The sequence below is a fragment of the Erpetoichthys calabaricus genome, chromosome 18 (genome assembly GCF_900747795.2).
Source record: "Erpetoichthys calabaricus chromosome 18, fErpCal1.3, whole genome shotgun sequence".
NCBI lineage: Eukaryota > Metazoa > Chordata > Cladistia > Polypteriformes > Polypteridae > Erpetoichthys > Erpetoichthys calabaricus.
Genome location: NC_041411.2, coordinates 20,877,028 through 20,894,579, shown reverse-complemented (window position 1 = coordinate 20,894,579; position 17,552 = coordinate 20,877,028). Strand labels below are relative to the sequence as shown.

The 17,552-nt window shown below is 37.5% G+C and overlaps 1 protein-coding gene across 1 annotated transcript in view; it reads left to right on the top strand.

The window, feature by feature from the left end:
• Nucleotides 1-17,552, top strand: part of pi4kab (phosphatidylinositol 4-kinase, catalytic, alpha b) — a 106,702-nt gene that overhangs the window by 13,532 nt on the left and 75,618 nt on the right. The window contains exons 3-11 of the mRNA XM_028824254.2: nt 1,024-1,117; nt 4,768-4,856; nt 5,018-5,093; nt 12,287-12,546; nt 14,720-14,786; nt 16,336-16,484; nt 16,653-16,718; nt 16,837-16,933; nt 17,128-17,319. Coding sequence (XP_028680087.1) covers nt 1,024-1,117; nt 4,768-4,856; nt 5,018-5,093; nt 12,287-12,546; nt 14,720-14,786; nt 16,336-16,484; nt 16,653-16,718; nt 16,837-16,933; nt 17,128-17,319 — 1,090 coding nt within the window. The remainder of the gene's footprint in view (nt 1-1,023; nt 1,118-4,767; nt 4,857-5,017; nt 5,094-12,286; nt 12,547-14,719; nt 14,787-16,335; nt 16,485-16,652; nt 16,719-16,836; nt 16,934-17,127; nt 17,320-17,552) is intronic.

The following is a 17,552-nucleotide window of genomic DNA, read 5'->3' as shown; positions in this document are numbered from 1 at the left end:
TGGTGAAGGCAGTGTTATGGCATGGGCATGTGTGACTGCTAATGGAAGTGGGTCACGAGTGTTTATTCATAATATGACTACTGACAAAAGTTGACGGATGATTTCTGAAGTGTACAGGGCTATACTGTTGGCTTAAATTTAGACAAATGCTGCAAAACTGATAGGACGACACTTCACAGTACAGATGGACAATGAGCCAAAACAAACTATGACAGCCTACCAAGTGCTTTTCAAGGCAAAGAAGTGGAATATTCTTCAATGACCAAGTTAATCGACTGATCTCAACCACATTGGACATGCATTTTAATTACTAAAGAGAAAACTGAAGACAGAAGTCCATTGAACAAGTAGCAACTGAACACAGCTGAAGTAAAGGCCCGACAAGTATCAGTAGGGTGGAAACCCACCACTTGGAGAAGACCATGGGTTCAAAACTTCAGACAATCATTGACTGCAACTGATTTTCAACCAAGTATTGTATATGATCATTATATTCACGATTATGTTTTGTTTGTCCAAGCACTTTTTATTCCCTGAAAAGGGGAGGAGCAATGTTTAAAAATGTCTGTCTTTTCTAAATGTGTCATTCAATGGTTTTGTTAAATGCTTTAAATTAAAACTACAAGTCTACAATTCAATCACATTTTGATTGCTTCATTTCAAATCCATTGTGGTGGTGAACATGGCCAAAATTATGAAAACTGTATCACTGTACATATACAAATGGACCTGACTGTAAATCATATTACAGAAAACCTATGCAGGCACACTGGAATTCCTGATCTGGTCAGTGTCCGTCTGGAGTCCCGGGAGCTGTGAGACAAGTGTGCTATTTATTATGTTGACCAGCAAATACTACATAATACTAAAACTGAAAGTTCATTTATAGCAATAAGAAAATCTCTGTTAAGGATCTCAAAAGAAAATGGCATATGTTTGTTCTCCTGTAATATTGTTTCTTTAAATGTTAAGTCTTAATATTAAGTTTTCACAAAGATTTTTGCCTTTTTGTGTTTTCTTCAGCATAAAGAAGTTATTGTTCCATATTTACTTCGCCTTTTGAAGGGGCTACATAAAGTGCAATGGATAGAAGAGAGCACCGGAAGAAGAGTTAAAGGTATTTTAATGAGTAAAATATAAAATGAGCTTAGTAATGTGAACTCACTAGTCTCCTCTGTGCAAAAGCTAACTAATACTTGCCACTCAAAATGCAGAGTATATATATACAAATTATGTATTTAATAAGCAATTTAAACAGTATTATATCTGACACAGGTATCTAGAAAATTTCAGACAATTAGACAGCAGTGGTTTAAAAAAAGTAATATCGCCACAAATTTAGAGAGTCTTGTGTCAAATTAAAAGACCTGAAAGCCTTCCTAAAATTATAAAACCAGTATTTATCAGGAAAGTAACTATCTTGGCAAATTCAGCATAGCATGATTTATTTTTTCCTCAAAATAAATTAATTTTCTTTCAGTAGATGATATTAACTAATAGAATTTCAGAAGAGTACTAACACTTTAGCCTTTTCACAAAATACAGCTGCACCCCTGGAAAGTCTTGATACTAAATGAACAGAAGTTGAATTTGTTGACTCAGTTTTGTATGTCTGATTTGATTGCCTAAGTTCATCTTCTTACAACTCTTACTTTCTGTTTTGATTCAAATTCCTCCATGCTTTTAATGAACATACTGAAATATCTAAAATGCACATTCTGTGGAACTGGGTCAGGATTACAATTAAAAATCATTTAGGACATCCTTTTGATTAAGAATGTTATTGGAGCATGAGTGGCCTGAGGAAGAGTGACTTTTGGGTATAATAAATGAATATACCCAGATGCTTGTAGAATACAGTAATCCCTCCTCCATCGCGGGGGTTGCGTTCCAGAGCCACCCGCGAAATAAGAAAATCTGCGAAGTAGAAACCATATGTTTATATGGTTATTTTTATATTGTCATGCTTGGGTCACAGATTTGCGCAGAAACACAGGAGGTTGTAGAGAGACAGGAACGTTATTCAAACACTGCAAACAAACATTTGTCTCTTTTTCAAAAGTTTAAACTGTGCTCCATGACAAGACAGAGATGACAGTTCCGTCTCACAATTAAAAGAATGCAAACATATCTTCCTCTTCAAAGGAGTGCGCGTCAGGAGCAGTGACTGTCAGAGAGATAGAGAAAAGCAAACAAATCAATAGGGCTGTTTGGCTGTTAAGTATGCGAAGCACCGCGGCACAAAGCTGTTGAAGGCGGCAGCTCACACCCCCTCCGTCAGGAGCAGAGAAAGAGAGAGAGAGAGATAGAGAGAGACAGAGTTTGTTTTTCAATCAAAAATCAATACGTGCCCTTCGAGCTTTTAAGTATGCGAAGCACCGTGCAGCATGTCGCTTCAGGAAGCAGCTACACAGAAGGTAGCAACGTGAAGATAATCTTTCAGCATTTTTAGATGAGCGTCCGTATCATCTAGATGTGCAAACAACCCCCCTGCTCAATCCCCCTACATCAGGATCAGAGAAAGTCAGCGCAAGAGAGAGAGAAAAGTAAGTTGGGTAGCTTCTCAGCCATCTGCCAATAGCGTCCCTTGTATGAAATCAACTGGGCAAACCAACTGAGGAAGCATGTACCAGAAATTAAAAGACCCATTGTCCGCAGAAATCCGCGAACCAGCAAAAAATCCGCGATATATATTTAAATATGCTTACGTATAAAATCCGTGATGGAGTGAAGCCGCGAAAGGCGAAGCGCGATATAGCAAGGGATTACTGTAGTTGACTACCAGATATAACCTTATACCTTATTAACTCCTTCTTCTTCTAATGTATCTTATCTAGTGTTTGCCCTTAAAAACTACTTGCATGGTGACATATAACATATAATAAATAGAACATAACACATGGTTTGCTTAGCATTATACATTAAATTATTATATGAAAGTAAAAATTGCAGGAACTTATTTGCTTTGGTGGTCAGGAGGGGATCATGTTATTGCCTAAAGGCAGAGTTTGATTTCAAAACAATTCACAATAAGTTTTCGATAGAAGGCATGTCTCATTTAAGGTCCACAAATGCTAAAATCTTGCCATTCCTTAGTTGATGGAACTGTCACCATTAGATAATTGCAGTGTGTGACTAATTGCAAGATTGTTTTATAGTTCTCACACTGATTCAAAGTCATGTGTTGCAGGAAGCTCAGTGCAAAGAATGCTTGAGTAAGAACAGGGGTGTTGTGCGAAAGTTAACAAACCAAACCCCATAGACAACTACAGTAGGTACTTCAAAAATTTATAGCAATTTATTAATTTAAACTACCTTTATGATTGCATACTTCAGTGCATTCAGTGCTAACAGAAGAGAAAACACTGGTTTTTGCATTTTCACACCAAAAAATGAAATTTTACTTTTTTTGAATGTTACATTTTCCATTTAAAAGCTTACAGGGCTGTACAAATTTACAAATATAGTTAAATCACGAAATAACATTCATTTACAAAATACTCCCTTTAGAATTACTTATTTCTAGTCATTTGCCGTTTAACTGTTTCTGTTTTATTTGCTAATGGAAGATTATTTGCAAACTTGGAGATGCTATAGATAAACCTGGGATTTTCTAAATTGGACACCAGTTGTTGCAGTTAAAAACACATGTCATTTAATTAAGTAACTTGAGTCTGCTTTGATTAAGTTACTTTGCTAGCTTCTACCAGAATATGCTCCATTTTACTTTCCTGAGAAAGTCAACATCCACTTTAAATTTCATTTCTATTTAGTTTAGGTAAAAATGGTTTATTCATGGCAAACTGACAAAGTCATACAAGGTTATCTGGTTTCATCTTGGCTACCTTATTATTAGCCCTTTGTTGTTAATTCACTATTGGTTATAGCAAAAAGAAACCATCAAAATTGTAAATAGGAGGAGGCAGCATCAGAGCCAGTGGGGAGCCCTCAAATGTGACAAAAAAAAGTCTTCTTTAACAATATTCTGGTACATCCTAATATAAAGCCTCTAAAAATTATATATTAAAGAACATAGTCCTGAAGATGTTAAAGGGCAAATGTTGATTGCATAAATACATCATGTTGCCACAAGACTTTTCCTTGACATACTAACCTGCTAGAAAATAATTTAAGCACATGTCAGATGTATCGGAGCACACAAAACAGCAAAAATATCTCCTTTTATTTATTAAGTTATTTCACCAAAAAGTGCACCTGGTCAAAACTGCAATGACAAAATGCCTGAAGAAGACAAAATGTAATGAGGCAGAGATTAGACGGTTTGTCCAGTGAAGAAGAAAACTGCATAAATAACACTGAAAACAGTGTGACTGATACAGATGAAAACTACAGTAACGAGAGATGAATGTGTAGCAACAATGCTAAATTTACACCCTTATTCAGGATTAACACTCAAGAATGCAACTTCACTGATCCCAGCAGATTCTAAAATCACAGGCTTATCCTAATGTATTATTATTATTAATCATGTGTGTGCCGGGGTCATTTTCCATGAGCACTGTTTACTAGCTGTGCAGATGGCTGGTGCTAATTGTGGCGGGTTCACTAACGAGCTTGTCCACCCAATTCAAAAGCCTACCTGTGCCACTGGTGGATGAAATTTAGCAAAACTATTTTGGAGAATTAGCATGATCTTTTTCAGTCTAAGGTTTTAAGCATTTTCAACATTTCATATTTAGCAAGGGTTACTTTATTCCTGTTTTAGTAAATTAGTTTTCTTGTTAGTTCTTTGTTTCTTCTTTACAGAAACCCTGCCTGTTGCAGAAAATTTTAGTTTCTGTCTGGTGACTCTGTTATCCGATGTTGCACAAAGAGATGCCCAGCTATGCACCCAGGTATATATCCTTAATGATCAATGTGTTCTTCTGAGTTATCAGTTCCATAAACTTTACTCATTCAATTTTCCCATCCACATTCTGTTTGAGTTGCTGCTGACAAAAAAGGAATGAAAAATTTAGCTTTGTATGAGTCTAATACTTTTTTTTGTGTTTATCAGATTTTGGAGGCAGTTTTGGATGTCATGCAAGTGCTACTGGAAATGTGTCAATCGGCAAAGAGTCAGGAGGAAAATGGTATAGATGCTTTTTAATGCCTTTTTTAATTATACTAACTGTAGCCCATCTTGTTGCATAGCTGTAGTGATAAACTTGACATTATGTAGATTATTATAAAATGAGTACTGTATATACTCGCATATAAGTCGGGTCTTGAAACCCAAAAAATTGATCATAAAATCAGACCCTGAGTTACACGCCTGTTCAAAAATTCGACACTTAATTTTTTTTTCTTGCTTCCTCCAATCTCACGCCAGTTTCTCAGAAACATCAAATTTTGTTGTAGCAGCGCAGTTACCAATTTCTTTCTCCGCTTCAACATCTTTTACTTTAAAACCAGCTTCATATTTTCTTCTGATTGAACGTTCCATCGTAGATAAGGGATGCTCTTATGATAAATGTGTATGAGGGTGTGAGATATAAAAACCGTGCAAATGTTGCTTTGGAATAGTTTGGGTATTACCGTGTGGTCACATAGGCACAATACATAGAAAAAAAAAAAGGCAGTGTGTTCTGTGGTTACTCTCTCAGGTGGGCGTTAGCATATAATAATCTCTTGTACCAATAGCGTGAGTTTTCTCCGCATTCCACTTATATGACCAACATAATAAAATACTGGAATACTAAGATTAATCAATGCAGGGTTACATAAAATAGATATATAACTCGTAGAAAGGTGGAATCCATATATAATATAAAACCTGTGTTACCTGTCTTAAAACGGGTAGAACACTAAGTCATCAGCGCAGATCTTGGCATTAACGTTTGCAGTGCACCATGCAATGCATATGTCTCTGTTGTATGCTGTTTGATATAGAATTCATAAAAGCAGTATATATAATACTGCTTCCATTAGTTAGAAGTCTGATAAAACTACCTTAGTTAAATAAAATGATTAATAAATCAGTCAATCAGGTCCATCTTTCCATGTCTTTTTCTAGACAAATAATTTCTTAGTAGCATTACTACAATGCAGTACAATACAATTTATTTTTTGTATAGCCCAAAATCACACAAGACGTGCCGCAATGGGCTTTAACAGGCCCTGCCTCTTGACTGCCCCCCAGCCTTGACTCTCTAAGAAGACAAGAAAAAACTCCCAAAAAAACTCTTGTAGGGAAAAAATGGAAGAAACCTTGGGAAAGGCAGTTCAAAGAGAGACCCCTTTCCAGGTAAGTTGGGCATGCAGTGGGTATTAAAAAGAAGGGGGTCAATACAATACAATACACAGAACAAATACTCAATACAGTATAAAAATAAAAATTTTAGAAGTACTGAGTAGAATTTAACAGTAGATTTGAATTTGTTTAGAGTCCTGGAGACCTCATTCATCAAGCTGCCTCCCCTATTTGGCCATTCCACAGTTGAAATAGCGCTAATCCGATGAAAAGACCCCTCATTCCCATGATTCCTGCGATCCTCCATTAGGGATGACTTTACCTTAGGCAGGCAAAACAACTTGGCAGGTGGGCCGTGGCACCAAGTGCCACATTTGAGTACCGCGAAGAGAAACAGAATAGGTGAGGGTTAGTATCAAATTACAGTAATCCCTCCTCCATCGCGGGGGTTGCGTTCCAGAGCCACCCGCGAAATAAGAAAATCCGCGAAGTAGAAACCATATGTTTATATGGTTATTTTTATATTGTCATGCTTGGGTCACAGATTTGCGCAGAAACACAGGAGGTTGTAGAGAGACAGGAACGTTATTCAAACACTGCAAACAAACATTTGTCTCTTTTTCAAAAGTTTAAACTGTGCTCCATGACAAGACAGAGATGACAGTTCCGTCTCACAATTAAAAGAATGCAAACATATCTTCCTCTTCAAAGGAGTGCGTGTCAGGAGCACAGGCAGTCAGAGAGATAGAGAAAAAAACAAACAAATCAATAGGGCTGTTTGGCTGTTAAGTAGGGCTGCACGATTAATCTTTTTTTTCTCATGATAACGATATTTATGACCCACGATCAGTTAATAAATATCGTCGCGATTTTACAGTATAAAGACCAAACTGTTTTTATGGGCTGAGTTTACGGATTGGACTGCGTCACTATGACATTACTGCGTCTAGATTGCAAGCGTTTTCTGAAGCAATAGAAGTCAATAGCAGCAATAACAGTCAGTCAGAATAAACATATGATGGCGGAGCAACGTGCAGAAGTGCGATCGTTAGTTCCTAAAAAGGGGTCATACTCAGTTGTCTGGAACTATTTCGATTTTGAGGAATGTGATGTTGATCAGGTACGAGTCTTGTGCAAACTTTGCTCCTGTCCAAGTCCAAACGTCCCAAGGTAACACAATAAACCACCTTAAAAGCCACCACAAAGTACTCTATCAAGAATTTCAACGACTGAAGGCACAAACAGCAACAACAAAAAATTACCAGCCATCCACAACACAGACAACAATATCAGGGACATTGTTCAATGCAATACCATATCTGCCTAGCTCGCAAAGACACCGGGAAATAACAGAGGCGATCGCGTACCATATAGCCAAGGATATGTGTCCAATAACCATCGTGAGCAGTGAGGGGTTTAACAAAATGATCGCAACACTTGATAAAAGATATAGCATTCCCTCACGCAACCATTTTTCCAATGTTGCGCTGCCCTCGCTGTATGCGAAATGCCGAAAAGAAATTCTCAGGCTCAGCCTTGAATATTTTGCTGCCACGACCGACTTATGGTCAAGCAGAACTGCGGAACCGTATTTGAGCTTGACAGTTCATTTTATTGACAGCGAGTCTGAGATGAAAAGCAAGCTTTTGCAAACTTCATTTTTCCCACAAGACCATACAGCGGAGTTTATTGCAGTGGGCCTCAAAGAAGCGATGTCCGCTTGGGGCTTGGTGGAAGAAAGACTTGTGTGTATCACAATGGACAACGCAGCTAATATGATTAGGGCAGCATCTGTGAATAACTGGCCGAGGCTACACTGCTTTGGTCACAGACTTCATTTACCAAAGGAATAATCGTCATTATTAATCGTGATAAAAATTTTGAGCAAAATAATCGTGATAATCATTTTTTCTGTTATCGTGCAGCCCTACTGTTAAGTATGCGAAGCACCGCGGCACAAAGCTGTTGAAGGCGGCAGCTCACACCCCCTCCGTCAGGAGCAGGGAGAGAGAGAGAGAGAGACAGAGAGACAAACAAAAATCAATACGTGCCCTTCGAGCTTTTAAGTATGCGAAGCACTGTGCAGCATGTCGTTTCAGGAAGCAGCTGCACAAAAGATAGCAACGTGAAGATAATCTTTCAGCATTTTTAGATGAGCGTCCGTATCGTCTAGGTGTGCGAACAGCCCCCCTGCTCAATCCCCCTACGTCAGGATCAGAGAAAGTCAGCGCAAGAGAAAGAGAAATGTAAGCTGTGTAGCTTCTCAGCCATCTGCCAATAGCGTCCCTTGTATGAAATCAACTGGGCAAACCAACTGAGGAAGCATGTACCAGAAATTAAAAGACCCATTGTCCGCAGAAACCCGCGAAGCAGCGAAAAATCCGCGATATATATTTAAATATGCTTACATATAAAATCTGCGATGGAGTGAAGCCGCGAAAGGCGTAGCGCGATATAGCGAGGGATTACTGTATAACTATCATGTTACTTATGTTTTAGTGCTAATGACTAACAACAGAGATGCAGTGTGTACAGTTAATCAGCAGCTCTAGTCAGGATATGCTAAACTGAAGTAGTGAGTCTTCAGCTGGGATTTAAAAGCGGAGACCGAAGGGGCACCTCATATAGTAGCAGGCAGACCATTCCACAGTTTAGGGGCCCTGTAACTAAAAGCTCGACCTCCTACTGTTATTTTATTAATTCTTGGAATCATAAGCAGACCGGCATCTTGAGATCTTAATGTGCGCTCAGGTTTGTAAGTCATAAGTTCAGACAAGTAAGTTGGACCTTGGCCATTTAATGCTTTATATGTTAAAAGGAGGATTTTGAAATCTGCCCTAAACTTAACCGGGAGCCAGTGTAAGGATTTAAGAACTGGAGTTATGTGTTCGTATTTTCTTGTTCTTGTAATAAGTCTTGCAGTAGCATTTTGGATTAACTGGAGGCTGTAAAAAGAACAGTTTGAATATCCAGTGAACACCGCATTGCAGTAGTCAATCCTACTAGAAATAAATGCATGAATTAATTTCTCAGAATCCTGTTTATTTAGAAAGCGCCTTAATTTCCCAACATTTTTAAGATGGAAGAAACATGATTTGGACTGATCCTAGATTGCGGGCTGATTCAGTAAAATTAATAGTGATTCCAACTGAGTTAAATGATGACAGAATATTGTTGTGATCAGCGTCATTCCCTCCAACAATTAACATCCCTGTTTTATCTGTGTTTAAAGACAAGTAGTTCTCATCCATCTACTCCTTTAATTCACTAACACAACTAATTAAAGACAACATTGGAGAAACTTCATTTGATCTAAATGAAAGGTATAACTGGGTGTCATCTGCATACAAGTGAAAATTAATATTATGTTTCCTAATGATAGATCCAAGTGGAAGCGTGTAAATTGAGAATAGTAAAGGTCCCAGTACTAAGCCCTGCGGGACACCATATCTCACTTCTATGTACAGGGGGTCCTCGGATTACGACACAGTTCCGTTCCTACGACAGTGATGTAACCCGAATTTTGGTGTAAGTCGAAACACACCCTAGCTTAAGTCACTCATCTATCCTAACACATTTGCAAAATCATAATCTAGGACATAAAAACACATCTAAGCCACAGAAAAAGGAAAAGGACATAAATATACTGTACTGTACACTGTACTGTAGTAACAGGAAAAAATGACAGAAAAATTAGTGTAAAAAAAAAAATCCTTACCTTTATTCCTTCTGATCTCTTTATAGTATCTAATTTCACTTCCATTGTGATGGCTTTCCTCTTCTTTGAAGCAAACTATCTGAAGACTCTGACATTCGTTTAGGAGCCATGATAAGGGCCAAAAAGTCGGCAAACAAAGCAACACAAATGGAGCACTTCCTCCGCGTGCAACCAAACTAGTTTTCCAACTCCCTCACTCATACGCCGTGTTACTGCATATTCTTCTACCGTGCGCAACCAAACTAGTTCGCCCACGTAGTCTGTAAGTACGATGCTAACAGCGTATGCCGAAACACTCATGACTCAATTTTTAAATTTTTTTTTGGGAGTGAGTATTGTAAACTCGAAACGTTGTATGTCGAGACGTTGTAACCCGAGGACCCCCTGTATAATGATGGAGTACTGTCAGCACATTTCTGTACATATTGGAATCGATTTGATAAATAAGAACTAAACCAAGTGAGCACAGTGCCTGTAACATCATTTTCTAACCTGTGCAGTAAAATAGAATGGTCAATGGTGTCAAATGCTGCACTTAAGTCTAACAACATAATTACAGTGGAGTTTCCTTCATCATAGGATATCAGAATGTCATTTACAACCCGCGTTAGTGCCGTTTCTGTACTATGACCAGTGCAGAAACCAGACTGGAATTTCTCATATAAATTGTAATGTGTAAGGTGTGACTGAAGCTGACTGGCGACTTCTTTTTCTAGTATTTTAGAGAGAAAGGGTAAATTTGAAATAGGCCTATAATTATTTAGTATGTGTGGGTCTAGGTCTGACTTAGTGCTGGGTGGTATACCAGCTCATACCGAAAACCGTTTTTTATTTTTGTTATGATATGGATTTTTCTTCTACCACAACACTGGTTTAAATTGCCTAAACGACGTTCGGAACGTGGCGCAGCGGGAAACTGTTCAAGTGGGGACCTTTTTCACTGCTACACCACTAATCACAGAGGTGTTGCATGGGGGCTCTTTTTCACTGCTACACCACTAAATAGGTAGTGTAGGTATTGCACGGTGAAAATGGTTAAGAGAAAATTAAATCTGTTTAGTCTTAAGAAGACAAGGCTACATGGGGCTCTAACCCCAGTCTTCAAAAGTAATAAAATCATATACTTGAGGTCTTCGGTGGAATTTTAGAAAAAGTGGGTTTAAATGGTAAGCAATTCACACATAGTGCTAAGGAAATCTGAAAAAAAATTATATAGTTAAAATGGAAACATTGAAAACATTTTTTTGAAATATTTGAATGAGATATTTCCCGAGCCCTTCCTGCGTGGAGTTTGCATGTTCTCCCCGTGTCTGCGTGGGTTTCCTCCGGGCGCTCCGGTTTCCTCCCACCGTCCAAAGACATGCAGGTTAGGTGGATTGGCGATTCTAAATAGGCCCTAGTGTGTGCTTGGTGTGTGGGTGTGTTTGTGTGTGTCCTGCGGTGGGTTGGCACCCTGCCCGGGATTGGTTCCTGCCTTGTGCCCTGTGTTGGCTGGGATTGGCTCCAGCAGACCCCCGTGACCCTGTGTTCGGATTCAGCGGGTTGGAAGATGGATGGATGGATGGATAACAATAGCTTGAGGTCTCTTAGTTTTATTAAAAGTCAGAAAACATGGAAATATTGAAATTTTAAAAGGGACCTTATCCCTTTGATATGGATATCCAAGGAAGATCCTGTACTAGTAGTTTCGTCTATGCTACACTTTTTTAGCCAGTATATATAATCAGCCGTGACTGTACTATAAATCCCCTGGTTCAGCTCACTGAGTATTAATTGTCAGTGCAGATGAGAATTCTACTGTCACTCACACCGTTATAAATCAACCATATTTTCCCCAACCTTAAAATACTTAGTATTTAAAAAACTATTTGCATCTTTTCAAGAAATGCATTCTCATCTTTTACAAAAACAGAAAAATTGAAGAATATTTCACCTAAGGAATGGTGCCTTTCAAGCTCAATATAAATATCAAGTTTTTGTAACAGAATGCTGTGGCCAGTTTTGTCAAATGCCATGCTACATAATAAGGGAATAATCAATAGCATGTCTTGTATCTGAAGATTGTGTTTTAATACTTTTAACGATATTTCACAATTAATATATGGCATTATTGACGTAATCTTTGCTAGTGGGACATATGCATTATTTTAATGAGCCTATATAGTTAATAATTTGAATAAACCTTTTTCCCTTCAACTGTTTTGCATTGTTTTATTTTTGGTCAACTGTTTTCCATTTATTTTCCACTTATACATTTATGCTGCTTCTATTAGCTGAAAGTAGAAAAAAAATTAAATAATTGTTTATGTATGAATGACTGCAAATGTATGGTCCTCACATTAAAAAAAAAAAAACTAATTTGTTTGTGTTTCCAGAATATCTTTGTAGATATGCTGTTCCCTGTCTGCTTGGAATTTGTAGAGCTTTTGGACGCTACAGTCACACAGATGAATCTCTGTTGTCAAAACTTTTTCCAAAAGTGGCTCCTCAATCCCTTCGTGTGTTTGATGAGCTGGAAGGCATTCGTAGGCGGTCCTTTAATGATTTTAGGTCCATTATGCCCAGCTCCCTACTTAGCGTGTGCCAGGGAGACAGTTTGAAAAGGAAAACGAGTAGCATCTCTGGATCATCACAGGTATTTACACTAGACCTTTAAATATCTGTTTCTAGCTTAACTGGTTTGGTGTTGCATAGGTTGGGTTGCATCACTTCCAGTATTCTATCGAGAAAATGCAGTATGATTAAAAAAAATCACTTTCTCACCAGGACCTTCACTCTGCCTGGCCCAGTTTTCAGCCATGAATCAAAGTAGACTAAAACGTAACATTTTATAATTATTATACAAAGTATTTCTGTTTTCTTTGTCATCTAGCATGTAGTAGCTAGGTTTTTTTCAGACATGCACTGTAACCTCAAATGTTATGACAATACAATAATTTGTTCATCTATATGTACAGTTAGGTCCATAAATATTTGGACAGAGACAACTTTTTTCTAATTTTGGTTCTGTACATTACCACAATGAATTTTAAATGAAACAACTCAGATACAGTTGAAGTACAGACTTTCAGCTTTAATTCAGTGGGGTGAACAAAACGATTACATACAAATGTGAGGCAGCTAAAGCATTTTTTTAACACAATCCCTTCATTTCAGGGGCTCAAAAGTAATTGGACAATTGACTCAAAGGCTATTTCATGGGCAGGTGTGGGCAAGTCCGTGTTTATGTCATTATCAATTAAGCAGATAAAAGCCCTGGAGTTGATTTGAGGTGTGGTGCTTGCATGTGGAAGATTTTGCTGTGAACAGACAACATGCGGTCAAAGGAGCTCTCCATGCAGGTTAAAGAAGCCATCCTTAAGCTGCGAAAACAGAAAAAACCCATCCGAGAAATTGCTACAATATTACAAGTGGCAAAATCAACAGTTTGGTACATCCTGAGAAAGAAAGCAAGCACTGGTGAAGTCAGCAACGCAAAAAGACCTGGACGTCCACGGAAGACAACAGTGCTGGATGATCGCAGAATCATTTCCATGGTGAAGAGAAACCCCTTCACAACAGCCAACCAAGTGAACAACACTCTCCAGGGGGTAGGCGTATCGATATCCAAGTCTACCATAAAGAGAAGACTGTATGAAAGTAAATACAGAGGGTGCACTGCAAGGTGCAAGCCACTCATAAGCCTCAAGAATAGAAAGGCTAGATTGGACTTTGCTAAAGAACATCTAAAAAAGCCAGCACAGTTCTGGAAAAACATTGTTTGGACAGATGAAACCAAGATCAACCTCTACCAGAATGATGGCAAGAAAAAAGTATGGAGAAAGCATGGAACAGCTCATTATCCAAAGCATACCACATCATCTGTAAAACACGGTGGGGGCAGTGTGATGTCTTGGGCGTGCATGGCTGCCAGTGGCACGGGGACACTAGTGTTTATTGATGATGTGACACAGGACAGAAGCAGCCTAATGAATTCTGAGGTGTTCAGAGACATACTGTCTGCTCAAATCCAGCTAAATGCAGTCAAATTGATTGTGTGGTGTTTCATGATACAGATGGACAATGACCCAAAACATACAGCCAAAGCAACCCAGGAGTTTATTAAAGCAAAGAAGTGGAAAATTCTTGAATGGCGAAGTCAATCACCTGATCTTAACCCATTTGAGCATGCATTTCACTTGTGGAAGACTAAACTTCGGACAGAAAGGCCCACAAACAAACAGCAACTAAAAGCTGCTGCAGTAAAGGCCTGGCAGAGCATTAAAAAGGAGGAAACCCAGCATCTGGTGATGTCCATGAGTTCAAGACTTCAGGCTGTCATTGCCAGCAGAAGGTTTTCAACCAAGTATTAGAAACGAAGAAATTATTTCCAGTTATTTAATTTGTCCAATTACTTTTGAGCCCCTGAAATGAAGGGATTGTGTTAAAAAATGCTTTAGTTGGCTCACATTTTTATGCAATCGTTTTGTTCACCCCACTGAATTAAAGCTGAAAGTCTGCACTTCAACTGCATCTGAGTTGTTTAATTTAAAATTCATTGTGGTAATGTACAGAACCAAAATTAAAGAAAAGTTGTCTCTGTCCAAATATTTATGGACCTAACTGTATATGTCAAGTCAGGGTGATTGATGGCAGGCCTGGTTGGCAACAGTAGATCACCAGTTATGTCTAGGTGGTTTTCAAAAATCTAGTTGAAGTTCAGCCTTTTGACTTTGTGACTGTGAACAATTGTAATCCGTATACTGAAACTGAGAGCTCTTTGTCAGATCATTCAATAATATAAACAACCTATTTACCTTCTGTTTCAGGCTAGTCCTGAACGAGGAGGCCTACTGCCCTGTTCCCCTGCTGGACCAAATACTCAGTATTTTGAAGGTAATATTGCTTTTGGATTTTCTGTTAATTAAAATAAAATAAAGAGCAAGTTGAAATCATATTTCAGCAAAGGTCATTGATGCCCAGTCTAAATAAAGTGTGCAACCATTTATAAATGTGAAAAGAACCATTGAAAAATTTGTATTCTTAATAATAATGTGTAGTTATAACAGACGCATGTAAAATTTAGAAAGTAGATGCTTGCTTGTGTTTTATTAATATCGGTCTTGGGCTCTATGACAACTAACACATCCATTACACAAAAGTGTGATGTAGAAAAAATCTTCTCTAAGTATAATTGAGAAAAAGGTTTCACATATGCAATTCAGAAACCATTTTAACTGATCTCACAAAAATTATAGATTGTGCCAACTGTTTAGAGCACCTTTTGATTAAAGGAATACTCTATCCAAAAATGAAACTTTTTTTTTATATGTTACCCCATTTATTTTGTAGTGATGACCAATAAGATTTTTGATGTGATGTTCTCATAGAGATAAAAAATAAGAATTTAAAATAGTTTGTAATGTAGTTCAAGCAAATGGTGACCAATGGCAAATGATATGAAAAGCATCCATAAAAAGAAGGAAAAAAATCCTCATGTTACTCATGTTGCAAAATACAAATGTCAGTTATACAGTTATTTGCTAACAACATGCAAAACAAATGCATTTTTTTGCTTAGATATAGTTAATTCGGGGGGAAAAAAATCTGTGCATGTCATAAAAAGGGAATGCATACTGCATGCATACTGAGTTTTTTCATTTTTCATTGGTCAAGAGTCTTGTCTTCAATTCAAAAGCTCAGTTTAATGGAAACATGTTTCCTGTTTTAGCAAAAAAAATATGTGTGGTAATGCATGTTGTGAGAAAACAACTTAACAGTTGATGTTATTTTTTTTTTTTTGGGAGGTATGCTTTCAATTGCTTGCAATATTTTGCAAAGCAGGTTGACACTAATGAAAAACTTTATTTTTTTTTTTCTTTGTGAGTCGGTGGACATCCAAATTTAAAATATTTTTCAACGATGTCTATTGCAAGGTATTTGGTTTGTGTTTTGAGAAATGAGTGATAAATGTTAAATGAAGTATCAGCTGTATGTAGAAGTTAAACACTTTTCATTCATGACTTGGTGTGTCATCTGATGAATTTTGAATATATCCATAATTATTTTAGCATAGTCTTTTCTAGTTAACATAATTCATTTGTTAGCAAACTAAGGTTTGCTTTAAGAAGAGTACAGTGTGTTTACAGGCAGGCAGTGTGGTGAGGGAATAAAGCTTTGTGTTGCCTGTTGATGGGCACATGTAAGTAAGAATTTCACTATACTCTGCACATATGATAACAGTAATGACCCTATAAACCACAAGGTTGCCAGAGACCCTTAATTATAGCATTTGTAGTATGCCCCAGATGTTTATCTTAAAACTTTTCAGATACGATGAGAGGTACATTCATCAATACATGATTTTTAATGCTTTGATTCACTGGATCAACTCGGTATCTAAACACTGTTAATTTAACCGCAAATAAGTAGCATTTCTTTATAGGTTCTTATCTTCCTGATGGCAGTGCAGTGGATCCTGATTATTATTTCTCGGCCATCAGTTCCAGTTTTTCTGTGTCACCATTATTCACTGGAAGTAGCAACAAGGAATTTGACATACCTCTTGAAGTCTTGCGACAACTTCTTCATTTGGTACGATAAGTAAAACTAAAGTTTGATCACTGATGTGTTTGCAAAAAATTCTTGATAATTGCATCAGGCAGTGAGCTCTTTAATGTGTGTGTTTAACTTTGCTGATGCTGTCGGACTATGTAGATGATTGCTTAGCATGAATATTACTGATGTATATTTGCTTTGTAGGTGAGGCAGATTGTAACAGAATCCTTTCTGAAAAATCTTGATGCAATCATTATGGAGGTAATTGAGGTATGATGAAGAGATTTCAAGGATTGCTCATATAGATTTTTAGAATCTGTGAAGTACCTAATTGAAAGACACAGAGCTACTTCTTTTCTTCTAACACTTATATTGTTTGTCTTTATAGATCAATGTACATGTGGATCTTCACTATAAAACCTTTAGTGACCCCTTACATGTTGCCATGTTTAAGATGCTGAGAGACACACTCTTTTATATGAAAGGTATTAAAAACTGCATTTTTCCAGCTTAAACCCCATATTTAAATTCTGTGTTATGTGCTGTGTTATAGATCAGTTAGCTTGTTACAACCTTGTGAGGGTCATTAAACTTGATTTAAGCTAGTCAAGCAAGATGTATGTTAGTTTTCTGGTTAAAAATAGAAAATATTGTAAGTCCTTCTGATTAATTTTTTTAGATTTACAGACCTCATTTGTGAAGGAGGTTCATGACTTTGTGCTGGAGCAGTTTAGTAGCAGTCAGTCGGAGTTACAGAAAATTCTTCATGATGTAGAACGATTGCAGAATGAATTAAGTCCAATAAAGCTCCGCTGTCAAGCTAATGCTGCTTGTGTTGATCTTATGGTGTGGGCTGTGAAGGATGAACAAGGTGAGATATTAAATTTCCCTATCTCTGTTAGATGGCAACTATTCTTGTACTTTCTTGGTACTTTTCTAGACTCATTCAAAAGGTATGTTACGCTTTTATAACACTAATTGCTTGTCATCTAAATCAAATTTTCAAAATGTGTCATTCATAAAAACCATTGCAGTGTGGTGTAGTGGTTAAGGCTCTGGACTTCAAACCCTGAGGCTGTGGGTTCAAATCCCACTATTGACACT